Genomic DNA, 27,138 nt, shown 5'->3' on the forward strand with positions numbered 1-27,138 from the left:
TTGCATGACTGGGTCTCTAATTATTTTTAGGTAGAAAGGTCTCAAAAGGAAATATTAAATTGTCACACAAACCTAGGTCAGGCTGAAGACCGCTGATATTTTCGTCAATGGTCAGGTTGGTATAGAGGGGGGCTGCCTCAGAGCCAGCTCGGTCACAGGGTACGGCGTAGATGTCAAAGAGGTCCTTCAGGTCCTTGCGGCTCCTCACACTGGACACAGGATGGAGAACACCTCATCTTTAGCTTCGTTTTAACAAGGGAAGGGTAAGAGGAGGAAAGGCTGAAAAGAAAGCCGGCCATACCTGAATGACTTGAACAGCTCAACAAATTCCACGAAACTCATGCTGCTGTCTGAAACCATGAAGCTCTGAAAGCCCTGCATCCCTCCTTTGATCTTCCCTGGCCAGCCGCTGCTGCTGTTCCAAGCACTGCAACAAAGACAAGGCCTTGACGGGCAGAACTGGGACCGGTTCTGTCACTCTGCCCTAAGAGACGTTCTCGGATTAGCAACGTGAACAGAACGATGGACAGCGAGTCACTGAAGTTTAGGCTCTTTTCTTTCTAAGCATTGCTTTAATTATTACACCTTTTCATTTCTCTCCAAATTCATCTATATTGCATCAGAGGAAATAAAACATTATATATTGAAACCACTTCATGTTTACAGCCTATTTAATAAGGGCACAAAGCTGAGTTAATATTCTTCTACAAATCAAAACAGGTCTTTGAAACCACAGGTCAATGAGAGGGGGAAAAAAACCATAAATTCAGTGGTTTTGAGGAAAAGTCATTTTAAAAAAGAGCCCCACATTGTGCAATTATAACTTATGGAAAATTATTCATGTGTTTTCATATATTTTAAACCATAGAAACACATTTAAGAAGAAAATCTTGAATGTATCAATGTCTTCCCTTTCTCCTTTCTTAACCAGTTTTTAGATGAAAACAAGGAAGGGTTTTTAATGCTAATGGAAAATGTGAATCACAAAAATATTAAGGGTGGAAAGAAGCCAACTCTTGCCTAGAATTATATTTGCACCTGCCAAGGCTGTATCTATTTAATATAAAAATATCAGTCATCTGGGTCAAAAATTCAGTCTAGCGCTTTCACAATATTTTTTTATTTCCTATGCTGGTTCCTTGAGAGGAGAGTATGAGAAATGTTTTGGCTGGTTTTTGGTCAAATCATCTTTTTTTTTTCATTTTTTGGTTTTGTCCTTAGTTTTTCATTTTTAAAATATTTCAAATATATAGGAAAATAGAGAGAATATTGTAATGAATAGCTAGCTTGACCTTGATCCTTTCAACAGTGTTTATTTATGGAAAATTATTTTGTGTTGACATCTGAAGGTCACCTCCATTAGTGGAAGAGTATTACAAATGGATAGATTTATGGTATTATACTTTGTAGGCCTGGGTTGTTGATTCCCCAGTACGGGGTGGGAAACAGAGGGGAGAGCTTGAAGAAGAGGACAAAGGTCTGATAACAAAGTGGTTTTTCATTTGAATTTAAACATTTATGTTTCATGCCTGTCTTCCTCTGGTTCCCCGACCAGCCACTGTCTGTAGGTACCCAACTCCCTCTAACTTTAGGAACCTCTATTCTTCTATTTGGTTCCTTCCTAGGGCTCAATCTTGCTTTCTTCTTGAAGAGTATTCAGGCTGACTTCTCTTCTCCTGCCTTGTCTTCTCTTACTGGCCCCACTGTCCTCCTATGGCAGGGTCCTCTGATTTTCCATCTGGCACGGTAGTCTCTCTGCTTTGACCTCTTTGAAAACATTTTCCTCGTTTACTTTGTCTTTCCTTTTCCTGCTTACGAGTGATTGAAATAAAGGGAAAGGCCACTTAACTGTAGTTATGCGGCTGTTTTATTTTCCCAGGATACTGGTTAGGCTGAAATATAATGCAAAGAATTCTGATTCTTTGTAGCTTTAATTTTGTTACAAACCTACAAACCTTGCAAAAGTGGTAAAAAGAGTTTTCAGGTACCTGTGACCCAGTTAAGCCATATGCAGAAATTACATTCATTATTCACACCGTGAAAGGATGCTTCCCTTTAAAAGAGGATTTACTGTAGGGTTTTTATCTATAGCAAGCTATCAAGAGAGAGAGAAAGAGAGAGGTACAGAGAGAGAGAGACCCAGAGAAAGAGAGAGGTACAGAGAGAGAGACCCAGAGAGACAGAGAGGCAAGGAAAGAGAAAAAGAGACATGGGGAGGAGGGAGATGTGGGGAGGAAGAGAAGGAGAAAAGAGGGGGTGATGCATGTGTTAAGTGTGTGTGTATAAAAATGTCTCTAAACCAGTACCTGTACAGACCCATTTCCTCCTCCCACTTCTCTGACAAAGTATAAAATGTCTTTTTTTTTTTTAAATCATGGTTCTGTCTGGAATCTCAACATATCTTAAACTTTAGTATGGGGCTGAGGGAGATGGTATGGCATTCTGATTCCTCTGAAAGACTTTCATTTTAATATATTTTTTTAAGAGGGTGGCTGTTGTTTCAAATCTTTAATTGGCATGGACCTTAAAAAATTATTTACAATAATATCAGCTTTAGGATTATATCTAAACCTCTCCAACTGGTTGTAAGACATTCATTTCTCCAGACATGTACACCTTATACATGAGAAGAGTGTTAAATATATTTCACCCATTAGCAGAGGATCAAATTGCTTACATTAAAACATGTGTTCTTCATTTAGAGCAGTGCTATCCAATAGAACTTTCTGCAATGACAGAAATGGTCTTTATCTGCACTGTTTAGTACATACAGTAGCCAGTGGTCAGTGGTAGCCATGCAACACTTTTAATGTGGCTGGTGTGACTGAGGAACTGAATCTGAAATTTTATTTTAATTAAATTTGAATTTAAATAGCCAGCTCACTTTTTTTGTTTGCTTTGTTTTCTTGTGGCTGCTGTGCTGTGCTAAGTAATTTCAGTCATGTCTGACTCTGTGACCCTATGGACTGCAGCCTGCCAGGCTCCTCTGTCCATGGGATTCTCCAGGCAAGAATACTGGAGTGGGCTGCTGCACCCTCCTCCAAGGGATCTTCTTGACCCAGGGATCCTGTGGCTCCCACTATGTAGGCAGATTCTTTAGCGCTGCATCACTGGGGGAGTCCTTTCCTGTGGCTGGTGGCTGCTAGATCAGACAGTGAAGATTTAGAGACTGGCAGCTCAGGTTTTGTTACTGTTACTGGCCTTTGAAGGATTGCTTTGTCAAAAAAAATTAGAAGCCATTATAGTAAAGTGAGGAGCTTCCCTGGTGGCTCAGATGGTAAAGAATCTGCCAGCAAAGCAGAAGACCTGGGTTCAATCCCTGGGTTGGGAAGACCCCTGAAGAAGGAAATGGCTACCCACTCCAGTATCCTTGCCTGGAGAATTCCATGGACAGAGGAGCCTGATGGGCTACAGTCTATGGGGTCACAAAGTAGTGTGTATAGTAGTAATGTGAGAAAGTAGGAAAATGCAGTCAAGAAAATTAATAGCTTTTAAAATTGGGGGGTTTTCCATTTTAAAGTGATTGTTAGAGACCATCTTTCGACAGAGCGCTGGAGGAGGATGCCCTTCTACACAACCTGCATGGTGTAAAGGGCCCTTTTTTTTGTCATGTTAAGGCCCCACCTGGTTGGGCTCCTGTTGGAAGCAGGCAGCACAGGAGAGGACACTGGCCTGATGGGAGATGCTGTCCCGGCAGCCAAGGTAGGGGGCCCAGTCGTGGTCAAGGAGTGGGCTCTTCTGGAAGGGAGAGGGTTGGGAGGGTTCATGATGGCATTTGCCTCTGTGAGAGTGGAAGACAGAAAAGAGACAATGACTCTGATTATACTTTCCCCCAGAAATCAGATAGAAAAGATGCTTCCGAATGTCTGAGGAAATCAATCTATACAGGCAATTACTGTCTAAGAAGCATTAAAATATTCTGGTGAGTTCTCAATCCTGGCTACACATCAGAATCATCTGGGGAACTTGGCGCATAGATATCCTGGACTCACACAGACAGAGTCTGGATCGGTTGGGCTGGGGTGTGGCTAGAGCATGCAGAGAGTCTTTAAAAAGCTCTAATATCCAGCCAGGAGGTAAGAATCACTGGTCTAATCCAGTGATTTGATCGTATCTTTCAAATCTAATATTCCTTGTCAATAAGGGCAAGTTAACTAGTTAGTATTTTCTTCTAAGTACAACTTACGGTTGCAAACTTGTGTTTGCAGAAATACCTTTTGGGTTCCATCGTTCAGTTAAAAACAAAGGTAAGTATATTTAATAAGAGTTTAGTTAAGAAGGCCTGTGATACTTAAATCTCAGTTTAAAACCAAATGCACGTTTTCCCATTTAAAAAACCCTTAGGTATGAAGATACCGCTTTACCTGATTCTTCTTGTTCATTGACATCTTGAGGATCAGAGCCGCTCCGGCTCCGGCTCTCTTTGTGTGTTCTGGCCTTGCGGGTGGCCATCTCATCATCCGTCACCTCTCCACTCTCACCCTGGGAACAGAAGACTCACCGTGCTTATCTTTCCCATCACTGCCTAGCTCAGGTAGGTCTCTATTTTTTCACTGATCCACCATCAGTCCCACCGCCCCCTGGTGAAACCAGTAAAGACCTATGTGAAGGCTGACCAAGTGTTCCCTGTTCTGTTTATCCCGTGTGTTCTTCATGATAATGCAGCACTCCTTGGGGGAAAGGGTGACACGAGAAGGCATGAGGTCCCTGGAGTCTGTGCAGAGACAGAATTATGAAGCAGATAAGGTTCAACCTAGGCATCAACAGCCTCCCAAGTGCAAAGAGGGAACCTTCTCCCAGTTAACCATGAAGAAAATGTATTGCACTATAGTGATAATATAAATAATGTAATATATAATATAGAGCAATATATTATATATATATATATATATATATATCATGCTATAAAACAAAACACAAAATTTACCATCTTAACCATTTTTAATGCTTCCCTTGTGGCTCAGATGGTAAAGAAGCTGTCTGCAATCTGGGAGACCTGGGTTCAATCCCTCGGTCAGGAAGAATACCTGGAGAAGGAACTGGCAACCCATTCCAGTATTCTTGCCTGGAGAATCCCATGGACAGAGGAGTCTGGCAGGCTACAGTCCATGGGTTTGCAAAGAGTCAGATACAACTGAGCAACTAACACACACATGATCATTTTTAAGTCTACCATAGAGAAAGTAGTGCTAACTATTTGTATCTTGTTGTGCAAGACATTTCTAGAACTTTCTCACTTTTGCAAAACTGATACTCTATACTCATTAAACAACTCCCCCTTTCCCCTTCACCTTAGTCCCTGGCAACCACCATTCTATTTTCTGTTTCTAAGAGTTGGACCACTCTAGGTATCTCATACCTGTAACTGGAATCATGCAGTATTTGTCCTTTTGTGACTGACTTCTTTCACGTAGGATAATGTCCTCAAGGTCATCCACGTTGACCTTGACACATGACACATGACAGGATTTCCCTCTTTTTATCCCCATTGTATGTACATGTTACCTTTTCTTTATCCTTCATTGGCGGATGGACACTTGCTTCTCTTGTTAATATATTTTAAATTGAGGTCTAGACTTTTGACCCTCCAAGACCTTCCTAATATGATCCTTGTTCCTTACTATCCTTTCTTTGCCCACCACAGAGCCCATGCTCCAACCTGAAACCTGAACTCAGGGCCCCCTGTGCCAGAGAGACGTTCCCCTGCACTGTCTGCCTGGTGAATCCTATATGTCCTTTAAGACCCACCTCTCACCTTCTCTGTGGAGCCATCCCTGCCTAACTCCCAGTCTTCTATTTTCCCTCTCTCTACTCCCACAGCACTTTGCAGACAGCGTGACAATGACTCTTACTCAGATCTCACTGTTTGTTAGCATCTCTGTGTCCCTCTGTGGACCCTGACTTTTTGCTGATGATGACTCAGTTCCTAGTACTGGGCTTGGCATCCAGTGGGCACTTGGTAAGCTCTTGTATTTTATTTGTTTTACATCTCACCCTGTCCCCAATCCAAATGACCTAAAATAGTTTATGGTTATGTAGATTATACAGTGGTCCCAGATGACTGGGTTGGATGCTTAATAAACAAGTAACACTCTACCCTCATAAGGATTTTCTTCTTTTTCTTGGTGTTGCTTATACTCAAGGTGTTGGGCTTCTCAGCGCTCTTTGCTGATGTCCCAGGGCTGGGGTTTCGAGTACTCCATCGTCTGCCACCAAACAGCTCTACAGCTTGAGCCAAAGTTGGGCCTTCATATCGTCCATCCTCCTGTAAAAGAGACACACTGTGAACCCATGAGGGAAGAATGAGTAAAGGGGGAGTAAATGTATCAAAGGCTTTCAGGAAATTCCCAGAGGCAGAGGAGCACAGGCTGTCACCAAAGAATAATGATCTGGCCACCCAAGTGGCTCTGTTTTCTAACTGTCCAGACTCTCTGTTGGGGACTTCATCAAGTCCTCTGTGGTCCTGGTCACATCCAGCTGAGTTCCAGTGTTGTGCTTTATCACATCCTGCGGAGTTCCAGTGTTGTGCTTTAATACAGCCACGTTCAATTGGGATTAACAAAAAAAATTCCCTTTCCACTTACAGAAGTTATGTTTCAGCATTATCACTGCAGGCAAATTCATTAAGATGTACTTCGTAAATCTGGGCTTTGAAGGACTTGGAGGGTGTATATGTGTGTATGACTCTATTGAAGTAAAATAAAGTTCTATTTGTTATTTAATCACTCTAGCTATATTTTCACCTAGCTTGATGCTTGGGACAGTCTGACTTGAAGTCAGAGTAGGTGGAGTACATGAAATTCATTTTGAAGGGCTTGGGGGCACCTCAAGTAGTTGAGCTGCCATTTTCCTCAGTGACTGGTATCCAAGGACACAGAGCCCAGGGGACTCATATTATGATGGCTTGAGCAGTGAAAATATGCTCAGTGGGCATATGATGGCTTACAATAGCTGCTTCTTGAAAGGCAGCTCTGTGTTACATGCACTGAGTATCAGAAGGGATTGAGTAATTAAACAGAGTTCAACAATTCTCCTTATAAGTCAGCAAAGTTAATAAAACTACAAAAAGTCACATATGAATTAAAGACAATATTGATATTTCACAAGTTGTAGAAAAAACATCTTTTAAATCTATTTCTATTTACTATCTTTACTTTCCATAAGCTTTTAAGGTTAGTCCTCCTTTGCAAATGCTAAGAAGTGCTTATAAATAGACTTTGGCTTTGTTGTAGATAATATGCAGATAATAAAGTGACTTTTTGCGCGAGCGTGTATGCATGGGTGTGTGTGTTTGCTCCTTCATGTCTGTGCTTGTTTTTAATGTTCAATGACTATCTGATTTGATGACTTGAGTTGTGACCTCTTACTTCCTGAATCCCATTACGGATCCCAGGATGCTTAGTGAATTGGGTACTTGGTGATCTTTTGAATGATATGTGATGAAACCTTTTGGTGACCTTCTGTCCTGAATATCTGTGATTTATGCCTGTCTGTGGGTCATTTTCTTTTCTTTAACCATACACAATTCTACTTTATCTCTTGTCCCTGGATACAGTCTTGGGTCTATCAATCAATGGGGAACATCCTCCCTTGACCAGTGGTTGGTATAGGACCCAAATAAGCCAATCAAATTCACCATCCCTGACCATGTACACACTACTATATTTAAAATGAATAATAATCAACAAGGTCCTATAGTACAGCTCAATGTTATGAGGCAGCCTGAATGGGAGGGGAATTTGGGAAAGGATAGGTTTGGTTAAGTTCAGTTGCTCAGTCGTGTCCGACTCTTTGCGACCCCATGAATCGCAGCACGCCAGGCCTCCCTGTCCATTAACAACTCCCGGAGTTCACTCAGACTCACGTCCATCGAGTCGGTGATGCCATCCAGCCGTCTCATCCTCTGTCGTCCCCTTCTCCTCCTGCCCCCAATCCCTCCCAGCATCAGAGTCTTTTCCAATGAGTCAACTCTTCTGGATACATGTATATGTATGGCTGACTCCCTTCGCTGTTCACCTGAAACTGTCACAGCACTGCTTGCTAATTGGCTATATCCCAATACAAAATAAAAAGTTAAAAAAGCCTCCAACTGAATCTTAAATGGAGTGATACAAAGAATGACAACGGCTGGAGGTGACCCCACCTGGTGCAGACCTGCTGGAGAGAGCTCCTGCTAACAAGTCACCAAACTGACTGCAAAGTGACGCAGTTTCATAAACTGATTTTCAACTACCCTATTGCATAATACACTCTGAGTACAAAAAAAATCCTGTAAAATTTTATCTATGGGTTTTAACTAATACATCTTTAAACATTAAACCTAATGCTTAAACAGAGTAGACGACTTCATTAAAATTTAAAAGCTCTTCTCTGCAAAAGACATGGTCAAGAATGTTTGAAGACAAGCCACAGGCTGGGAGAAAATATTTGAGAAGAAACGTCTGATAAAAAGGTCTGTTATCCAAAATGTACAAAAAAAATTTTTTTAACTCAACAATAAGAAAACAAACGACTCAATCAAAAAATAGGTCAAAGAATTTGACAGACACTTCACCAAAGTATGTACACAGATGGCAAATATGCATATGAAAAGATGTTCCACATCATATGTCATCAGAGAAATGTGAAATAAGACAACGAGATACAACTGCACACCTATTAGAATGGCCAAAATTGAGAACACTGACAACACCAAATGCTGATGAGGATGCAGAGCAATAGAAACTCTCATTTGTTGCTGGTGGGAATAAAAAATGGTACAGCCACTTTAGAAGTCAGTTTCTTACAAAACTAAACACACTTTTACTGTATGATTCAGCAGTCACACTCCTTGATATTTACCCAATTGAGTTGGAAACGTGTGTCTATACCAAAACCTGAACACGGATATTTATACTTGCTTCATTCATAATTGCCAAAACTTGGAAGCAACCAAGAAATCCTCGTCGGTGAATGAATAAATAAACTGCGGTTCACTAAGACAATGAAATTTCATTCAGTAATAAAAAGAAATGAACTATTGAGCCGCAAGCAGACATGGGGGAAAACTTAAATGCATATTACTAAGTGAAAAAAACAATCTGAGAAGTCTACATATTCTATGATTCCAACTATATAACAGCTGGAAAAGACAAAACTAAGGAGACAATAAAAAGATCAGTGGTTGCAGGGGACTAGGAGAGGGTGGGATGGAGTGGGAGCAAGATAAACAGGCAGAGCGCACAGGATATTTAGGGCAGCAAAAACGCTCCATATGGTATTGTAGTGATGGGTATATGTCAATATATTATATTTGTACAAGCCCATAGAATGTACAGTACCAAGAGTGAACTCTAAGGTAAACTATGGACTTTGGAAAATTACAACATGTTAACATAGGTTCATCCTTTGTAAAAGGATGTGTCAAGGCTATGGTTTTTCCAGTAGTCATGTATGGATGTGCGAGCTGGACTATAAAGAAAGCTGAGTGCCGAAGAATTGATGCTTTCAAACTGTGGTATTGGAGAAGACTCTTGAGAGTCCCTTGGACTGCAAGGAGATCCAACCAGTCAATCCTAAAGGAAATCAGTCCTGAGCATTCATTGGAAGGACTGATGCTGAAGCTGAAACTCCAATACTTTGGCCAAACTCCAATACTTTCACTGATGTGAAGAACTGACTCCTTGGAAAAGACCCTGATGCTGGGAAAGATTGAACGTGGGAGGAGAAAGGGACGACAGAGAATGGGATGGTTGGATGGCATCACTGACTCAATGGACATGAGATTGAGTAAACTCTGGCAGTTAGTGATGGACAGGGAGGCCTGGCGTGCTGCAGTCCATGGGGTCGCAAAGAGTTGGACACGACTGAGTGACTGAACTGAACTGAACTGATCCTTTGTAAAAAATGTACCATTCTTGTTAGTGATGTTGATAATGGGGGAGCTATGTATGTGTGGGGAAAGAAGGTTTATGGGAAATCTCTGTACTTTCCTTTCAATTTTATAATAAACCTAAAAATGCTCTAAAAAATAAAATCTTTAATAAAATTTAATAGACCCATTACCATGTACATATAAAAGAATCAGCCTCTACTGCTTTGGTTTTTCTAAATTCAGAACATCTTAACATGGGCCAAGCTTTATTATTAATGGAAATATTTTAGGCCTGTAAAAGGCAGGATGCCTTTGTTTAATCTTTAAAGGAGATCTTCTGGGAACTAAAATGTACTTTGAATCTTCCTTTTGTTTTATACAAAACAATAAACTTGTTTGGGATGGATGAAAGATGTACCTCCTATTTTAAATTTGGGCTATAGCAAGTGAAGGTACATTCTCAGTTTTAGAAAATGGTTCATGTGAACATTGAGCATTAGGAAATTGATTCCTTAAAAAATATGAATGTACTTTTGGGACTTCCCTGGTGGTCCAGTGGTTAAGACTCCACACTCCCATTGCGGAGGGTCTGGGTTCAGGCCCTGGTCAGGGAATTAGGTCCCACATGCTGTAACTAAGATTTTGCATGCCCAAGACTAAGGATCCAGCATGCAGCAACAAAGATCTAAGATCCTGAGTGCCACAACTAAGATCCATGGAGCTAAATAAATACATTTTTTTTTTTAAATACATATACTTTTAACTTGGCATATCTTTGCATATGATACCTTAAAGACTCTTAAAACAATCTAACTCTTTAAATAGATGCCCCACTTTTTCCTTGGAGATAGCCAGAATCTGCTTCTGTTGCTTACAAAGAAATTTACTGATAATCCTGTGTATAACCTCCTTGGCTTTGCAGAGATCTTTCCAAATATATGAGTTCTCAAGCTTGCCCATAACTTTGAGGCAAAGCTCACGATACCAACCTTTCTTCCACATCCCATATCAAATTTCCGCACAGTTTGCTTTTTAAAAATTTCTTGTATTCCTAGGCTTTGTTACAAATATCACTATTGGGAATTCCCTGGTGGTCTAGGGGTTAAGAATTGTTAAGAATCTGTCTTTCAATGCAGAGGACTCAGGTTCAAGCCCTGGTCAGGGAACTAAGATCCCACATGCCTTGGGGGAGCTAAGTCCATGCCACAGCTACTGAGCTCACAGGCTCCAGAGCTCGTGCTTGGAAATAAGAGAAGCCCAAACAAAGACTCAGAGCAGAGCCCCCCAAAAACCAAACAAACAAAAACAAAAGTCACTATTTTTTCTTGTCTTTTGCTTTATCTCTTGCTACTATTTCCATTAGCTTAGTTTATATTCACTAGCACTAAAATACCTGTATTTGAAAGTAACGGTGCAAACATTCATCATACAAGAGGACTCAGATGTTAGGAAGATTATTTTCTATATAAGCTCTTCCTAAATTGGGGATAAAGAAATATTCTTATACGGCTGTTGGCAGAAATTTTGAAGAAATCAAGACCTTCCATACGTTTCTTTAGTTTATAGATATGTTTAAAATTTTCTTTTGTACTTTGGGACTTCTGAGAGCTTTAAATGTGCTAGGCTGTATTATAAATCACCCAGGGGGCATTTAGAATGATGCCTATTTGACTTTTTGTTCTCCAAGTGCCAAATTAGCATCTTTTTAATATTCCCTGATACAATTTGGGAACTGATCTCTATGATGGAAAAATGAGTAGTCCGTTGAACTTTTTCACTTAAAAAAAAAAGAAAGAAATCTTGAGTGTCTAAGACTGTTGTCTGTCTTAGGCAGCTGGTGTAGTACATTGTTTTGAGGAGGAATGCCATCTATGTTTTCAGAAGTGACTGAGGTATATGGAGACTTTTAGCCCTTACACTGTGACAGCTTGGTTCCTCACAGGGGTGGAAGGATGGGGGTGAAGAGAAATGGAGGGATATAGCTGTGGTTACAACTGCATAAGACCAAGTCAACTCCAAGTCACTTCCTCTGTCTCAGCTCCAGCAGCACCTCTTCTTATCCATTGTTTGTGGTCTCATCTGGTGCCTCCTTCAGCATAAACTGAAGGTTGCCAGGGTAAATGAGAACCTTTGTGATGCATGTTAATTGCTCAGTTGTATCCGACTCTTTGCGACCCCATGGACTGTAGTCCCCCAGGCTCCTCTACTGGAGTGGATAGCCATGCCCTTCTCCAGTGGATCTTCCTGACCCATTGATCAGTCGGGTCTCCTGCATTGCAGGCAGATTCTTTACCATCTGAGCCACAGTACAGTACTGTGAACTTAGCAATGAGAAACTAAGGAGACTTTACATGTTAATTCAGTTACTTTGTAAGATTGGGAAGGAAACAAATGGAGCAAATAAACCACTTAGGTTTTGTGACAGTGACTGTAATTGAGCCCAAAGACTTTGGTTCACGACCAGACTGAATGCATTTTTAACGACTGTAGAAGGCTGAGGAATGACTGTAATTGAAAACCAATATTCATAATAGCTCCTGGAGACCTTCGTTCCAAGCAGCTGGCACCACTGAGAGCTCCCTGTGGAGTAGACAGGAAGCAAGCATTTTGGTTTCCATTTTATTTCAAAAAATATTTATTTATTTGGCTGTGCCGGGTCTTAGTTGCATCATGTGGGATCTTTAGTTGTGGAATGTGGGATCTATCCCTGACCAGGGATAGAACCTGGGCCCCCTGTATCGGGAACAAGGCATCTTCGCCACTGGACCACCAGAGAGGTCCCTTGGTTTCCATTTTAGATGAGTTAACTAAAACTGGCTTTGTGCAGTGCAGCATAATCATGTATATAGGCCTATGTGCTTATGAATTTATTAAGTTCTTCAGGATATGATCTCTACTCATTAAGTACTGTATGGATGTGGAGAAAGGGGAAACATATGTGACTCTACTAACACATGTGACTCTACTAACATTCCAGAGCAGAAAGTGTTTTAAATTGTCAGAAACATGTTAGAACTATGAAAAGTACATGAAAATCAATCCTTTGAGTAATTTAAGTCACAGTGGTATTTGTTCTGTGACACTAGAAAAGATAATTTTCTCCCCCATAAGATAGAAAAGGGCTTCCCTTGTGGCTCAGCTGGTAAAGAATCTGCCTGCAATGTGGGAGACCTAGGTTCGATCCCTGGGCTGGGAAGATCCCCTGGAGAAGGGAAAGGCTACCCACTCCAGTATTCTAGCCTAGAGAATTCTATGGACTGTATAGTCCATGGGGTCTCAAAGAGTTGGACACAACTGAGCTACTTTCACTCACTCAAGACACAAGAACATAGCAAAGAAAAACTGAATACTCTGTACAACTCATTTGACAATCCTACCAATAGTGTCACCTTGTAGTGGGGTTTATGACTCGATTTCCAAGCAATCTCTGCCCTCCTTCCTCCATAAGCATGTGGCTCTAGTTACACCTGTGTCTCTTCTCACCACCTCATCTAACCCAGTCCTGGTGGACCTTTGGCTGGAGTGTCAAAGTACCTGATGCGTGTGTGTGTGTTCAGTTGCTCAGTCGTGTCTGACTTTTTGTGACCCCACGGATTATACAGCATGCCAGGTTCCTCTGTCCGTGAAATTGTCCAGGCAAATATTGGAGTGGGTTGCCATTTCCTTCTCTGGGGATCTTCCAGGGATCCTGATACTTTAGGGTTAACAAAATACTCACTCAGTTTAAGCTGTCTCCTAAGGGCTGTTGCCACTACGAATAAGGTTTGGAAGAACTCTAGTTATGACTATCTCACATTTGGGAACGTTTCTTTTAAACTTACAAGTTCAACAGTTTGGCAGCAATACACAGTAAATTAAATAACTCTCCGAGAGTCACAGAGCACATTAGAAGATGAAATAGGATTTCAGTTTCCAAAGTGAAGATTTCCAACACATCAGCTAGTCCCTAATTAGTATAAAAGCATTCAGATTACAACGTTTTCCATTTTCACTTTAAGTGAAAATGCTTATATTAACTTGTTTCTTTCCAGATGTGAGAAGTCACTATTTTCATACAAAATAATAATAGGACCTACTTTGAGCCAGACACTATGCTTTATATGTATGAATTTAGATTATGGCTTTACACATATTAACTCAGTTAAGCTTCACAATTATCCTTTGGACAATATGAATAATATCATTATTTTTCTCACTTTATAGATAAGAAACTAAGGCACAGAGAGGTTAAGTAAAAGCTGTTCAACATCACTCAGGCAGAAAGTTGACAGAGCTGGGAAAATGAGCCTTGGTGGTCTAGTTTTCCAGTGTGTTTTCACAAGATAAATCTGGAGAATTATACTACCGAGGAGACAGGGAAGGCTGCATCCCTTTCCCCTTACCTGGTAGAGGCTGACGTACTGTTTCCGCAGCCAATGCTGTCTTTGGTCAGGGAACTTCCTCATCTTCCTCACAGCTCTCGTGAGCTCCAACAATCCACTGAAGAGCATTTTAGCTGTGTGCTTTGGCGCCACAAAGTGCAGTAATCTATTGTCCGTGGTCTGCAGCCCGTAGAGCAGTGTCACGCCAGTCTCTGAGAGAGACATGTTACTCAGTTTGTTCTGAACACACACAGTGTGTATATCAATGTTAGGGTGTCCCATGTACACAGCCTTTGCTGAAAACAGATCCAAGATCCCCTCCACCAGGCCACTTAATCCAGCATTGCCCAGTAACGGGAATTTGCCAGGCTCAGACGTGTTACTGAGCACACCAAGTTTTGCTTTAGCACTGGCTGGGGAAGCAGTGGTGGGTTTTATCCAGGTCAAGGTGCTATTGTCAGGCTGAAGCTGGAGGAAGCAGCGGGCAGAGAGGTGCGTGTCCTGATCATAGTGGATGACCGTGGCCCCCTGCAACAGGAACTGGTGCACATCGGCTTGGATGGACAGCACATACCATGGGATGAGCTCTGTCCCATGGTCAAAGGCTTTCTGTGGCTCCTCCGATCCATGAGAGTCCCACTCTTTGGGCTGCTCAAAGATGTCATTTTCAGAATCCAACAAATCTCCGATTATAAACCTGATAGAAAGAGTTACAAATTTGATCTGTCTTATAATCAGAAGGACAACAAAAATCTTTCACTGACGCTGGATATCATTTTAAATTTCATTATAAATTCAAATTAGCATAGGAAATATAAAATGCTAAAAGTCATAGAGTGATTTTATATAGTGGTATTCTGAAACCTTATATTTAACAACATGTCTGACCATAGGCTTTGAGGCCCCATGGACTGTAACCCTCCAGGCTCCTCTGTCCATGCAATTTTCCAAGCAAGAGTACTGGAGCAGGTTGAATAAAGGAACTACTATATAATTGTATTTTTAATATAAACAACAACAATCTTCATTATTTATTAGTCTTTCCTCTTGTGTTAAATACATACATTTTTGCAATTAATATGACCTACTTGCAAAGTAAGTTTTATTATTCTTAAAATTTTTTTTAATTGAAGGATAATTGTTTTATAATGTTGTGTTGGTTCCTGTGATATATCAACATGAATCAGCCCTAAGTATACATATTTTTTTAATCTATGGGGAAACTGAGGTTCAGAAGGGGTGAGTAACTGGCTCCAGGTTACCCAGCTTGGAAGAGACCTACTCAAGACAGGAATTTGGTCTGCCTGACTCTCTTTTTTCCATTTGGCTACTTTGGTAGGAATGTGCCTAAGAGAGACTTATTCTCTTCAAAGCATGAGGAACTGTTACTAAGGTCAAGGCTTTTCACTGCTTGATGTACAGACATCACCAGCAGAGGGGTGGGTAAAATTGAGGAACTGGTCCATACATCCCTAGGAAGGGATGTTCCCATCACCTCGAGACACTTGGGCAGCTGACAGCCTCTTGGCAAGGTCTGAGAAGCGGCCTTGGGCTTCTCAGACTCTCAGTCTAGATCCTGGTCCCCGAGCAAGATTCCACTCCTGCTTTCAAACAGCAAAATGTTCTTCCTTGCCTCACATAAACAGATATTCTTAAGAAAGACAAGAAATCCACAAGAGATCTCACAAATCTAATGATCAGAAGATTCTTTTCAAATAATCCACACTGGAAACCACCCAAACATCCAGCAACCATCAAATATATAGATAAAATGTGATGTATTCATATAACACCAGCCTGCACAGCCACGGAAGTAAACACGCAATGCTTAACCACCTGCAACAACACAGACAAATCTTAAGCAAGACATACAGGCATACATATTGTGTGATTACAGTAATGTAAATTTCCAAAAAGGAAAAAGTATACTCTATGTTTAGAGAGGCATAAAGTGGTGACATTATAAAGAAAAAAAGAATGTATTATCACAAAGTTCACAGCAGTGAATTTTTCTCTAGGGGGAAAGGTGGTGACATAACTGAGACAGGAAAAAAGGGGTTTATGGGTACTGATAATGGGTGGTAGCTACACATGCACTCACTTGAAACTATTAAAAAACATTAGTTAAAAAATTTTTTTTCAGAATAGTTTTAGATTAGGAGAGAAATTGCAAAGACAGCATACCCCGTATCCATTCTTTCCTATTATAATAACATCTTACATTAGGGTGGTGTATTTGACACAATTCATGAACCAATACCACAAAACACTACTATTTATTAAAGCCCATACTTTGTTTAGTATTAGTCTTTGTTTAGTACTAGTATTAGTCTTATACTTTGTTTAGTATTTGTATTAGTCTTCATGCCGCGATCAGTGGAGTTATCGCCTTTGTCTGTTAACTGGAAGATTGGTGGTTCAAGCCCACCCAAGGATGCCCTTCTCTGTGTACCTTTGGGCTTCCCTGGTAGCTCAGACAGTAAAGAATCCACCTGCAATGTGGGAGATCTGAGTCAGAACCCTGGGGTGGGAATATCCCCTGGAGCATGGCAACCCACTCCAGTATTCTTGCCTGGAGAATCCCCAAGGACAGAGGAGCCTAGTGGGCTGCAGTCCATGGGGTTGCGAAGAGTCAGACACGACTGAGTGACTTAGCACAGCACAGGACATACTTTGTTTAGATTTATTTAGTTTTTCATCCATTTCCATTTTCTGTTGCAGGATTCCATCCAGGAGCCCATATTACATTTAACCTTCATATTTCTTCATGTCATGGTTTCTCAGACTTTTCTTGATTTTATGATCTTGACAGTTTTGAGGAACAGTGGTCAGGCATTTTGTAGAATGACCAACAATTAGAATTTGCCTGATAATTTTCTCATAATTATTCTGGTGCTCTGGGTTCTGGGGAGGAAGAACACAGAGGCAAAGTGCCATTCTTGTCACATCCTATCCAAGGAACATAGTATCAACAGGACTTAGGCTGTTGATGCTGACCTGGCTGAGGTAGTGCTAGTCAGTGTCCACTTTACAGTGTCCACTTAAAGTTACTTAAGAAAAAACAACAACCTCCTTATACATTGTCCCCTTTGGAAGTAAGTCATTGTGTGCAGTCCACACATAGGGAAAGGTGAGTCTGCTGTACCTCCGAGGTCAGAGTACCCACACAAGTTATTTGGGATTCTGCATGAGAAATTTGTCTCTTCTCCCCCATGTGTTTGCTTAGTTATCACTTACATACATGGACTTTTGAATATTTACATAATATTTTGGGTTATAATCAAAGCTTCCCTGGTAGTTCAGACGGTAAAGAATCTGCCTTCAATGCAGGAGACCTGGGTTTGATCCCTAAGTTGGGAAGATTCCCTGGAGAAAGGAACGGCTACCACACCAGTATTCTTGCCTGGAGAATTCCATGGACAGAGGAGACTGGCAGGCTACAGTCCATGGGGTTGCAGAGTCGGACACGACTGAGCGATTTTCACTTACTTACTTGGGTTATAATCCAATACTATTTTAATTTGTTACTCAAATTGCTCCAGCTTTGGCCAACAGAATATAACTTTCTGTTGGCTCTTGTGCATCTTTGATATAACCTCATTATTGTTTTATTTATTTATTTTTTTTTCTTAGCACTTATTTACTTTTTCTGGCACAAGATACTCCAGGCTCATCTTGTATATTTCCTGCTCCAAGTCCTAGAAGCAGTCATCTCTCCAGGGAGCTTTGCTTTCTTTCACTGAAGACTTATTAGAAATCAAGATCTGAATCAGAATCCAACAACACATTAAAAAGATCATACACCATGACCAAGTGGGCTTTATCCCAGGGATGCAAGGATTCTTCAGTATCCGCAAATCAATCAATGTAATACACCACATTAACAAATTGAAAAATAAAAACCATATGATTATCTCAATAGATGCAGAGAAAGCCTTTGACAAAATTCAACATCTATTTATGATAAAAACTCTCCAGAAAGCAGGAATAGAAGGAACATACCTCAACATAATAAAAGCTATATATGACAAACCCACAGCAAACATTATCCTCAATGGTGAAAAATTGAAAGCATTTCCTCTAAAGTCAGGAACAAGACAAGGGTGCCCACTTTCACCATTACTATTCAACATAGTTTTGGAAGTTTTGGCCACAATAATCAGAGCAGAAAAACAAATAAAAGGAATCCAAATTGGAAAAGAAGAAGTAAAACTCTCACTATTTGCAGATGACATGATCCTCTACATAGAAAACCCTAAAGACTCCACCGGAAAATTACTAGAACTAATCAATGATTATAGTAAAGTTGCAGGATATAAAATCAACACACAGAAATCCCTTGCATTCCTATACACTAATAATGAGAAAACAGAAAGAGAAATTAAGCAAACAATTCCATTCACCATTGCAATGGAAAGAATAAAATACTTAGGAATATATCTACCTAAAGAAACTAAAGACCTATATATAGAAAACTATAAAACACTGGTGAAAGAAATCAAAGAGGACACTAATAGATGGAGAAATATACCATGTTCATGGATTGGAAGAATCAATATAGTGAAAATGAGTATACTACCCAAAGCAATTTATAGATTCAATGCAATCCCTATCAAGCTACCAACAGTATTCTTCACAGAGCTAGAACAAATAATTTCACAATTTGTATGGAAATACAAAAAACCTCGAATAGCCAAAGCTATCTTGAGAAAGAAGAATGGAACTGGAGGAATCACCCTACCTGACTTCAGGCTCTACTACAAAGCCACAGTCATCAAGACAGTATGGTACTGGCACAAAGACAGAAATATTGATCAATGGAACAAAATAGAAAGCCCAGAGATAAATCCACGCACATATGGACACCTTATCTTTGACAAAGGAGGCAAGAATATACAATGGATTAAAGACAATCTCTTTAACAAGTGGTGCTGGGAAATCTGGTCAACCACTTGTAAAAGAATGAAACTAGAACACTTTCTAACACCATACACAAAAATAAACTCAAAATGGATTAAAGATCTCAATGTAAGACCAGAAACTATAAAACTCCTAGAGGAGAACATAGGCAAAACACTCTCCGACATACATCACAGCAGGATCCTCTATGACCCACCTCCCAGAATATTGGAAATAAAAGCAAAAATAAACAAATGGGACCTAATTAAACTTAAAAGCTTCTGCACATCAAAGGAAACTATTAGCAATGTGAAAAGGCAGCCTTCAGAATGGGAGAAAATAATAGCAAATGAAGCAACTGACAAACAACTAATCTCAAAAATATACAAGCAACTCCTACAGCTCAACTCCAGAAAAATAAATGACCCAATCAAAAGATGGGCCAAAGAACTAAATAGACATTTCTCCAAAGAAGACATACAGATGGCTAACAAACACATGAAAAGATGCTCAACATCACTCATTATCAGAGAAATGCAAATCAAAACCACTATGAGGTACCATTTCACACCAGTCAGAATGGCTGTGATCCAAAAGTCTACAAGCAATAAATGCTGGAAAGGGTGTGGAGAAAAGGGAACCCCCTTACACTGTTGGTGGGAATGCAAACTAGTACAGCCACTATGGAGAACAGTGTGGAGATTCCTTAAAAAACTGGAAATGGAACTGCCTTATGATCCAGCAATCCCACTGCTGGGCATACACACTGAGGAAACCAGAAGGGAAAGAGACACGTGTAGCCCAATGCTCATCGCAGCACTGTTTATAATAGCCAGGACATGGAAGCAACCTAGATGTCCATCAGCAGATGAATGGATAAGAAAGCAGTGGTACATATACACAATGGAGTATTACTCAGCCATTAAAAAGAATACATTTGAATCAGTTCTAATGAGGTGGATGAAACTGGAACCTATTATACAGAGTGAAGTAAGCCAGAAAGAAAAACACCAATACAGTATACTAACGCATATATATGGAATTTAGAAAGATGGTAACAATAACCCTGTGTACGAGACAGCAAAAGAGACACTGATGTATAGATCAGTCTTATGGACTCTGTGGGAGAGGGAGAGGGTGGGGAGATTTGGGAGAATGGCATTGAAACATGTATAATAGCATGTATGAAATGAGTTGCCAGTCCAGGTTCAATGCATGATACTGGATGCTTGGGGCTGGTGCACTGGGATGACCTAGAGGGAGGGTATGGGGAGGGAGGAGGGAGGAGGGTTCAGGATGGGGAGCACGGGTATACCTGTGGCAGATTCATTTTGATGTTTGGCAAACTAATACAATATTGTAAAGTTTAAAAATAAAATAAAATTAAAAAAAAAAAGAAATCAAGATCTGAGTTCTAGGTGCAAATCCATTCTTTTTAATGCACTTTTCTTAATATTACATCTCACCATAAAAAGTGAAGAATGAGAAAGGAAGAAAATCTTTTGTGTTTAAATTATCACAATCCCTCTGAAATTTCTCTCAGTAACAATGGGAAGCCAATACTCAGGTTCTCTTACATAATTCTTCTGTCCTTTGTATACATATATGTAGCAAGGTGGTTAGGGGCACAGCCTCTAGTCACTTTGGGTTTAATGTTAGACTCTACTACTTCTTCACTGTGTGATCTAGTCAAATCGCTCAACCTCTCTGAGCCTCACTTTACTCATCTGCTAATGGCAAAAAGACAACACCCACTATCAGAGAGTAACGGTGAAGCTCAAATAAGATAACACTGGTAAGTGACTCAGCACAGACTCTGGCTCAGTAAAGCACATGACTATAATTAAACATAAAAAAGATCAAGGTCTTATCCTGCCTCTTCTTCCCACTTCCTTTTCTCCAGGCTAAATCAGTCCTGCTGTTCCTCTAGAGGGGGCTTTCCTCAGGGCCGCATCCAAGTTCTTTAATCTTTTTATTTTCTTTCTCTGGGACCATTTCCACATTCTCCCTGTCACACTGCTTGTTGATGGTCCCCCCCCTCCCCCCACCCCCGTAAGAGCAAGAAGGATTCAATTGGAGAGTATCAATACCCATGAAATGTAACATATGTTAATTTGGACATAGGACTTCTGATTTTAATTTAGCAAGAGAAATGGTGTTTTCCATATTCCATTTAATTTGAGTTCTGAGCTAAAGCAAGTATTTTCCAGTGAAAAACTATGGGCATTATGAAAAGTCGTGTCTGGAAAAGAAAAATTATGAGGCTTTTCTGGAGCCTGTTTGAACTGCTCAGCTATGATGTAAGCTGGGAGAGAATGGACACTATCTTTATTAGTATCAGTTCTATTTTAGACACAAAAGAACTAATGCTAGGTGTTAATAATTCCTCTAAAAGGCAGTCTTCTAGGAACTAATGCCCAAGATAAAATTGGCAGTTGTAATAAAACAAGATCACTTTAAGAAGGAAGCCAGTAGCTTTGTCTCTTACATTATATAGTGAATTTTATGCACTTCTGTGCCTGATTCTCTCAGGAGACAAGTTTCTGTGGGTTTATAAGAAGAAATTAGGTGGGACTTAAATAGTTACTCAGGAACCAAGTGGCATCAAAGATGTGGCACTGGCAAAAAAAACTACCTAGTCAAATTTAGGTGGTATGCCTTAAGGAGAGGACCAAGAAGTGAAAAGAGAAGCAAAGTTTATATTCAACCCCTGAAGAGGTTCTGAAGCATCCTTCAGTTAGAAACTATAAACTGACAGGTAAACACCTTTCTCATGTTCCATGATGAAAATATGTTTTAAAATATAACTCATTTAAAAAATATTTACTTTTAAAATATTTATTTACTTGGCTGAACTGGGTCTTAGCTGGGGACATGGGACCTTTGATCTTCACTGTGGCATGAGGGCTCTTTCAGATGTGGCATTCGGACTCTAAGATGCAGCATTCGGACTCTAGTTCTCTGACCAGGGATCGAACCTGGGCCCCCTGAACTGGGAGCGTGTAGTGTTAGCCACTGGACCACCAGGGAAATCCCTGAAGATCTTATATTAGGGGAAAAGCGGGCTACTTATCAGGCTTCCCAGGTGGCACTAGCGGTAAAGAACTCATCTGCCAATGGAGGAGACATAAGAGACTCAGGAAGATTCCCTGGAGGAGGGCATGGCAACCCACTCCAGTATTCTTGTCTGGGAAAGCCCATGGACAAAGGAATCTGGTGGGCTATAATCCACAGGGTTGCAAAGAGTCCGACATGACTGAAGCGACTTGGCACTAATTTTCTTCATAACATTTTGTTACTCCTGCAAAGTTAAAAGGATTACATAAACATGATTCATCAAGTGATAAGCCTAAATTTAATTTTGTAAGACTTTTGGAAAGGTGCACCTTTTCCAAAGGACTTGCTATAGCTGTACTCTGTAATAAAATTGAGAGTTTTAACTTTGCTTCTGGCAAATTCTTGCTTTTAATTAATTTAGCACTTTCCTCAGCCATAGACAGCTTCTAAATTATAGCTGCATAATGCAAGGACTTTAAAGCCAGCCTGCCTGAGGTTAAATTCTGGCCATGCTAAATGTGAGATCTTGAACAAAATAGAATTGCTGTGAGCATTAACTAATTTATATGTAAAGTATTTAAAACAGTGTTCATTTAAAAGTAGGCTCTTGATAAATAATAGCATGTCAAATATTAGTAATATTATCATGGCCCAGTTTGTATGTGCAAAGTCAATATCCTAAAACACAGCCACACAAACAAACACTGCTTCTTTGTAAAGATGGTGTCCAAGTTTCATGCTGGGATTTGAGTGATAAACAAGCTTAAACTGAATGTTGTGCATGCACGCTCAGTCGCTCCATTCTGTCTCTTTCTGAACCCACAGACTATAGCCCGCCAGGCTCCTCTGTCTATGGCATTAATCTGGCAAGAATAATAGAGTGAGTAGCCATTTCTTCCTCCAGGGGATCTTCCAACCCAGGGATCAAACCCGGGTCTCCTGTATTGGCAGGCGGATTCTTTACCACTGAGCCACCTGGGAAGCCCTTGAATGTTGAGCAGATAGTGGGAAAATGCCTTTCTTTGTTGCGGTGATAGAAGCAGGACTGGGTCTTGTGTACTGGCCAAGCAGACAGGAAAAGAGAGAAAGAGAAGGGGTCCTGGGTATCCCCAGTCCCAGAAACCCCTAACGGAGCCAGCCATCGGGTGGGAGGAGATCCTGTTAAGGTCTTGGCTGGGCGGAGGCAGTCAGCTGTCCCTAAAGGATGTTGTGAGGTTGGTGTTTATAACGCTGTGCCATGCTTCATGGAGAATAAGTGACTGGTTTCCTATCATTTTATTATTTCATGTGCGCACATAAGGGCGCGTGTGTATGTGTGGCAAGTCCTGGTATCTATAATCTTTTCTCAGATACTCTGCTTCCTCATGCTTAGCTTTTTAAAAAACTTTTTATTTTGTATCGGAGTATAGCTGATTAGCAATGTTGTGATAGTTTCAGGTGAACAGCAAAGGAACTCACGCTTAGCTTTCTTATTTCTATCCTTGTGGGATCATCTTTCAGGGAAGAGACTGAGGTTGCTGGGATGGGAGAGCAGCGAATACTCTGTATTCTCCCATAAAGAAGGGCAGGGTGACTGAAAGCTGCTTCTCAAATGGTGACTGTTGCCACTGGTGCCCGTACCTTAAGGTCTCTGCTATTTGTGATGGTAGGCATTAATTACAGTAGCCACCATTTATATGCCTTTATAATGCAAAATTCCTTATTCTACATGTATCCTCTCACATAATCTGTACAACAATCTTATAAATAAAGCATTATAATCATTCCCATTTTACAGATTACAAAATTGAGGCTTAGTAGGCTTCCCTGGTAGCTCAGAAGGTTAAGAATCTGCCTGCAATGCAGAAGTCCTGGGTTTGATCCCCGGGTTGTGAAAATCCCCTGGGGGAGGGCATGGCAACCCACTCCAGTATTCTTGCCTGGAGAATCCCATGGACAGAGGACCCTGGTGGGCTACAGTCCATGGGGTCGCAAAGAATCAGACACGACTGAACGACTAAGCACAGCCCAACAGCAAGATTAAGTCACCTACCCAGGTGACACAAATAGTAAGTGATGGGGGCAACATTCAGTCCCAGACCATGTGACTGCAAGCTTTGAGTTCCGAATCATCCCAAACAGCCTCCCTTCTAAGGTTCTGCCTGAACTTGTTATCTGCTTATATCCAACTTCTCCAAATGGAATAATCCTTTTTAAGCAGTATTTTAGAGAGGGTGGACAATATTGATAATAAGAACGTGTGGCTCCTATATCACCCAACACTCTTCTCTATACACCTAAATAGTCTTAATTTCCATTTTCCTACAATGGTGCCATACACTACTCTTATGCCTTCATGACTTACACTCACACAAGCAAAACTTATTTATTCTTCATACTGGTAAATTTGAAAAGTCATTATTAATGAGCTTCATAGGTCATATGAAATGTAACTGGACCACTTTTAGAATTTCAGTTCAGTTCAGTTCAGTCGCTCAGTCATGTCCAACTATTTGCAACCCCATGAATCGCAGCACGCCAGGCCTCCCTGTCCATCACCAACTCCTGGAGTTCACTCAGATTCACGCCCATTGAGTCGGTGATGCCATCCAGCCATCTCATCCTCTGTTGTCCCCTTCTCCTCCTGCCCCCAATCCCTCCCAGCATCAGACTCTTTTCCAATGAGTCAACTCTTCACATGAGGTGGCCAAAGTACTCGAGTTTCAGCTTTAGCATCATTCCTTCCAAAGAAATCCCAGGGCTGATCTCCTTTAGGATGGACTGGTTGGATCTCCTTGCAGTCCAAGGGACTCTCAAGAGTCTTCTCCAACACCACAGTTCAAAAGCATCAATTCTTCGGCACTCAGCCTTCTTCACAGTCCAACTCTCACATCCATACATGACCACTGGAAAAACCATAGCCTTGACTAGATGGACCTTTGTTGGCAAAGTAATGTCTCTGCTTTTGAATATGCTATCTAGGTTGGACATAACTTTCCTTCCAAGGAGTAAGCGTCTTTTAATTTCATGGCTGCAGTCACCATCTGCAGTGATTTTGGAGCCCCAAAAATAAAGTCTGACACTGTTTCCATTGTTTCCCCACCTATTTCCATGAAGTGATGGAACCAGATGCCATGTTTAGATGTCCCTAACCTATAGCAACTAGAAACAAAAAGAAGTCGAGGGTTCCACAGTGACAAGAAATGCCTTCAACACTGCAGGAGGAAAGATCCTGCCCTGCAGTTGGTCACGTGGTCAGGCTCACAACCCAGGTCTGCTAGGCACCACTTAAGGAAGCGACTTCACCTCTCCAGGCACCACTTTCTCAACTGTACACGGAGATGATAAGTTGATGTCCTTAAGATCTCACTGACATTTGGAGATTATTTCAACCCTGTTCCTTTCCTGCTGAGGTATTGAATCTCTTATGACCATCTTTCTAGGGTTTCTGTCAATGTTTTGAGTGGGTGTTCTGGCAGGAGTAGCTGAGATGTTTGAGAAGAATTATTAGAGCACCCTACAGGTTGGGTGAACCAAATGACCATGAGATCATCCCTTCTTTCTCTCATGGAATTTTCACAGGGTTGGTGGCTGCCATAGGAAAGGGGCTGGAGGTTACTGTTTACAGAGTCTTTATTTCAGCCAAATCAACAACAAAGCACAGTTCCCTTGGGTTTTGAGATCTGGAAATCCCTTTTTCACACACAGCCCTGTACTGGATATTTTAATGCAGGACTCTGGATCAGAAATGGATTCCCAAGTCCTGGCAGATGGTCCCAGGAACAGTGCTTGCTGATCTGGTTTCAGTGAATTCTATTAAACACCCCACCCTCATCTATTAAACACCCCAGCCTCATCAGTAGTTCTTTTCAAAATAGCCATTATGTGGGGTAAGAAAATTTACCAGTACTGAGGTACATAAATTTCAACGTGAGGATTTCAACCTGACTTCTCAGGTTTTGTAAAAGAAATATTTGCAATTTTGTGCTTCTTTTCCCCTTCTAAGAGTGCTTACAAGTGGAGTCTAGAAAATGGGAAGTAGAAAAGCAGTGATCTTAGAATGTAGATGATAAAATGATTAGTGAGGGGACAAAGGAACAAGCAGAGAATTGGAAACAATGATTTCAAAAGAGGTGATGATATGTGGTATGAAATTTATTACTTGAAGGAAATCCAGTCAAAAGGAAAAAGATGGTAAAGAAAAACCCAGAGGCCTGGTCTCTGAGTCTCAACCAAAAGTGAAGTGAAGTGAAGTGAAAGTCATGTCCACGACTCTTTGCAACCCCATGGACTATACAGTCCATGGAATTCTCCAGGTCAGAATTCTGGAGTGGGTAGCTGTTCCCTTCTCCAGGGGATCTTCCCAACCCAGGGACTGAACCCAGGTCTGCTGCACTGCAGGCGGATTCTTTACCAGCTGAGTCACAAGCACTCCTAAAAGTATTCTTAGAACACCTATAAGTAACATATACACGCACACACACACACAGCACCAAGTGAAGGTAGTTATAAAAAAAATCATATGAAATTTTATCTATTAAGAGATGATGTATCCTTTTTTGGAGCACTTAAGGAAGGAATTTCAGCCAGATCTCAGTATGAGGAACAGGTATGCTTCTCCCAAACATCTGTTTGATTTTTCTTACAAAGACTGTGACTCCTGATTCCCTCCTTTTTATGGTCACTATCTCAGAACAAAATTTAGTCACTGCAAAGACTGTATAGTATACATTTCTGTACGCTTTATTTTTTCCTATCCTACTTTCCTTTTCCCTTCATAATAATCCCTTCTTTGATTATTACATTTATTCTTATAAGCATCTACAAAATATTTTGTGAGAGGATGTAGATATATACATAGATACCTATGTATAGAGACAGGTACACAGAAGTAGACGTAGATTAAGGAGTTAAGGGCTATGAGAGGCCTCTGTGCTTATTTGTAGGTGGTCCTCTCTCTATTTATATATGGTGGCACCAACATCACAA

The 27,138-nt window shown here is 40.7% G+C and overlaps 1 protein-coding gene across 4 annotated transcripts in view; it reads right to left on the reverse strand.

Annotated features, from left to right (window-relative positions):
* The window catches only part of PLCE1 (phospholipase C epsilon 1), a 377,706-nt gene that overhangs the window by 64,485 nt on the left and 286,083 nt on the right, over nt 1–27,138 (reverse strand). For all 4 annotated transcript variants that reach the window (XM_027528501.1, XM_027528499.1, XM_027528500.1 and 1 more), the window contains 6 exons: nt 14,236–14,911; nt 6,098–6,265; nt 4,365–4,482; nt 3,625–3,781; nt 302–427; nt 73–209 (listed from right to left, as the gene is read on the reverse strand). In XM_027528501.1, the coding sequence (XP_027384302.1) occupies nt 73–209; nt 302–427; nt 3,625–3,781; nt 4,365–4,482; nt 6,098–6,265; nt 14,236–14,911 (1,382 nt within the window). The remainder of the gene's footprint in view (nt 1–72; nt 210–301; nt 428–3,624; nt 3,782–4,364; nt 4,483–6,097; nt 6,266–14,235; nt 14,912–27,138) is intronic.

Source organism: Bos indicus x Bos taurus, chromosome 26 (genome assembly GCF_003369695.1).
Source record: "Bos indicus x Bos taurus breed Angus x Brahman F1 hybrid chromosome 26, Bos_hybrid_MaternalHap_v2.0, whole genome shotgun sequence".
Classification (NCBI taxonomy): domain Eukaryota; kingdom Metazoa; phylum Chordata; class Mammalia; order Artiodactyla; family Bovidae; genus Bos; species Bos indicus x Bos taurus.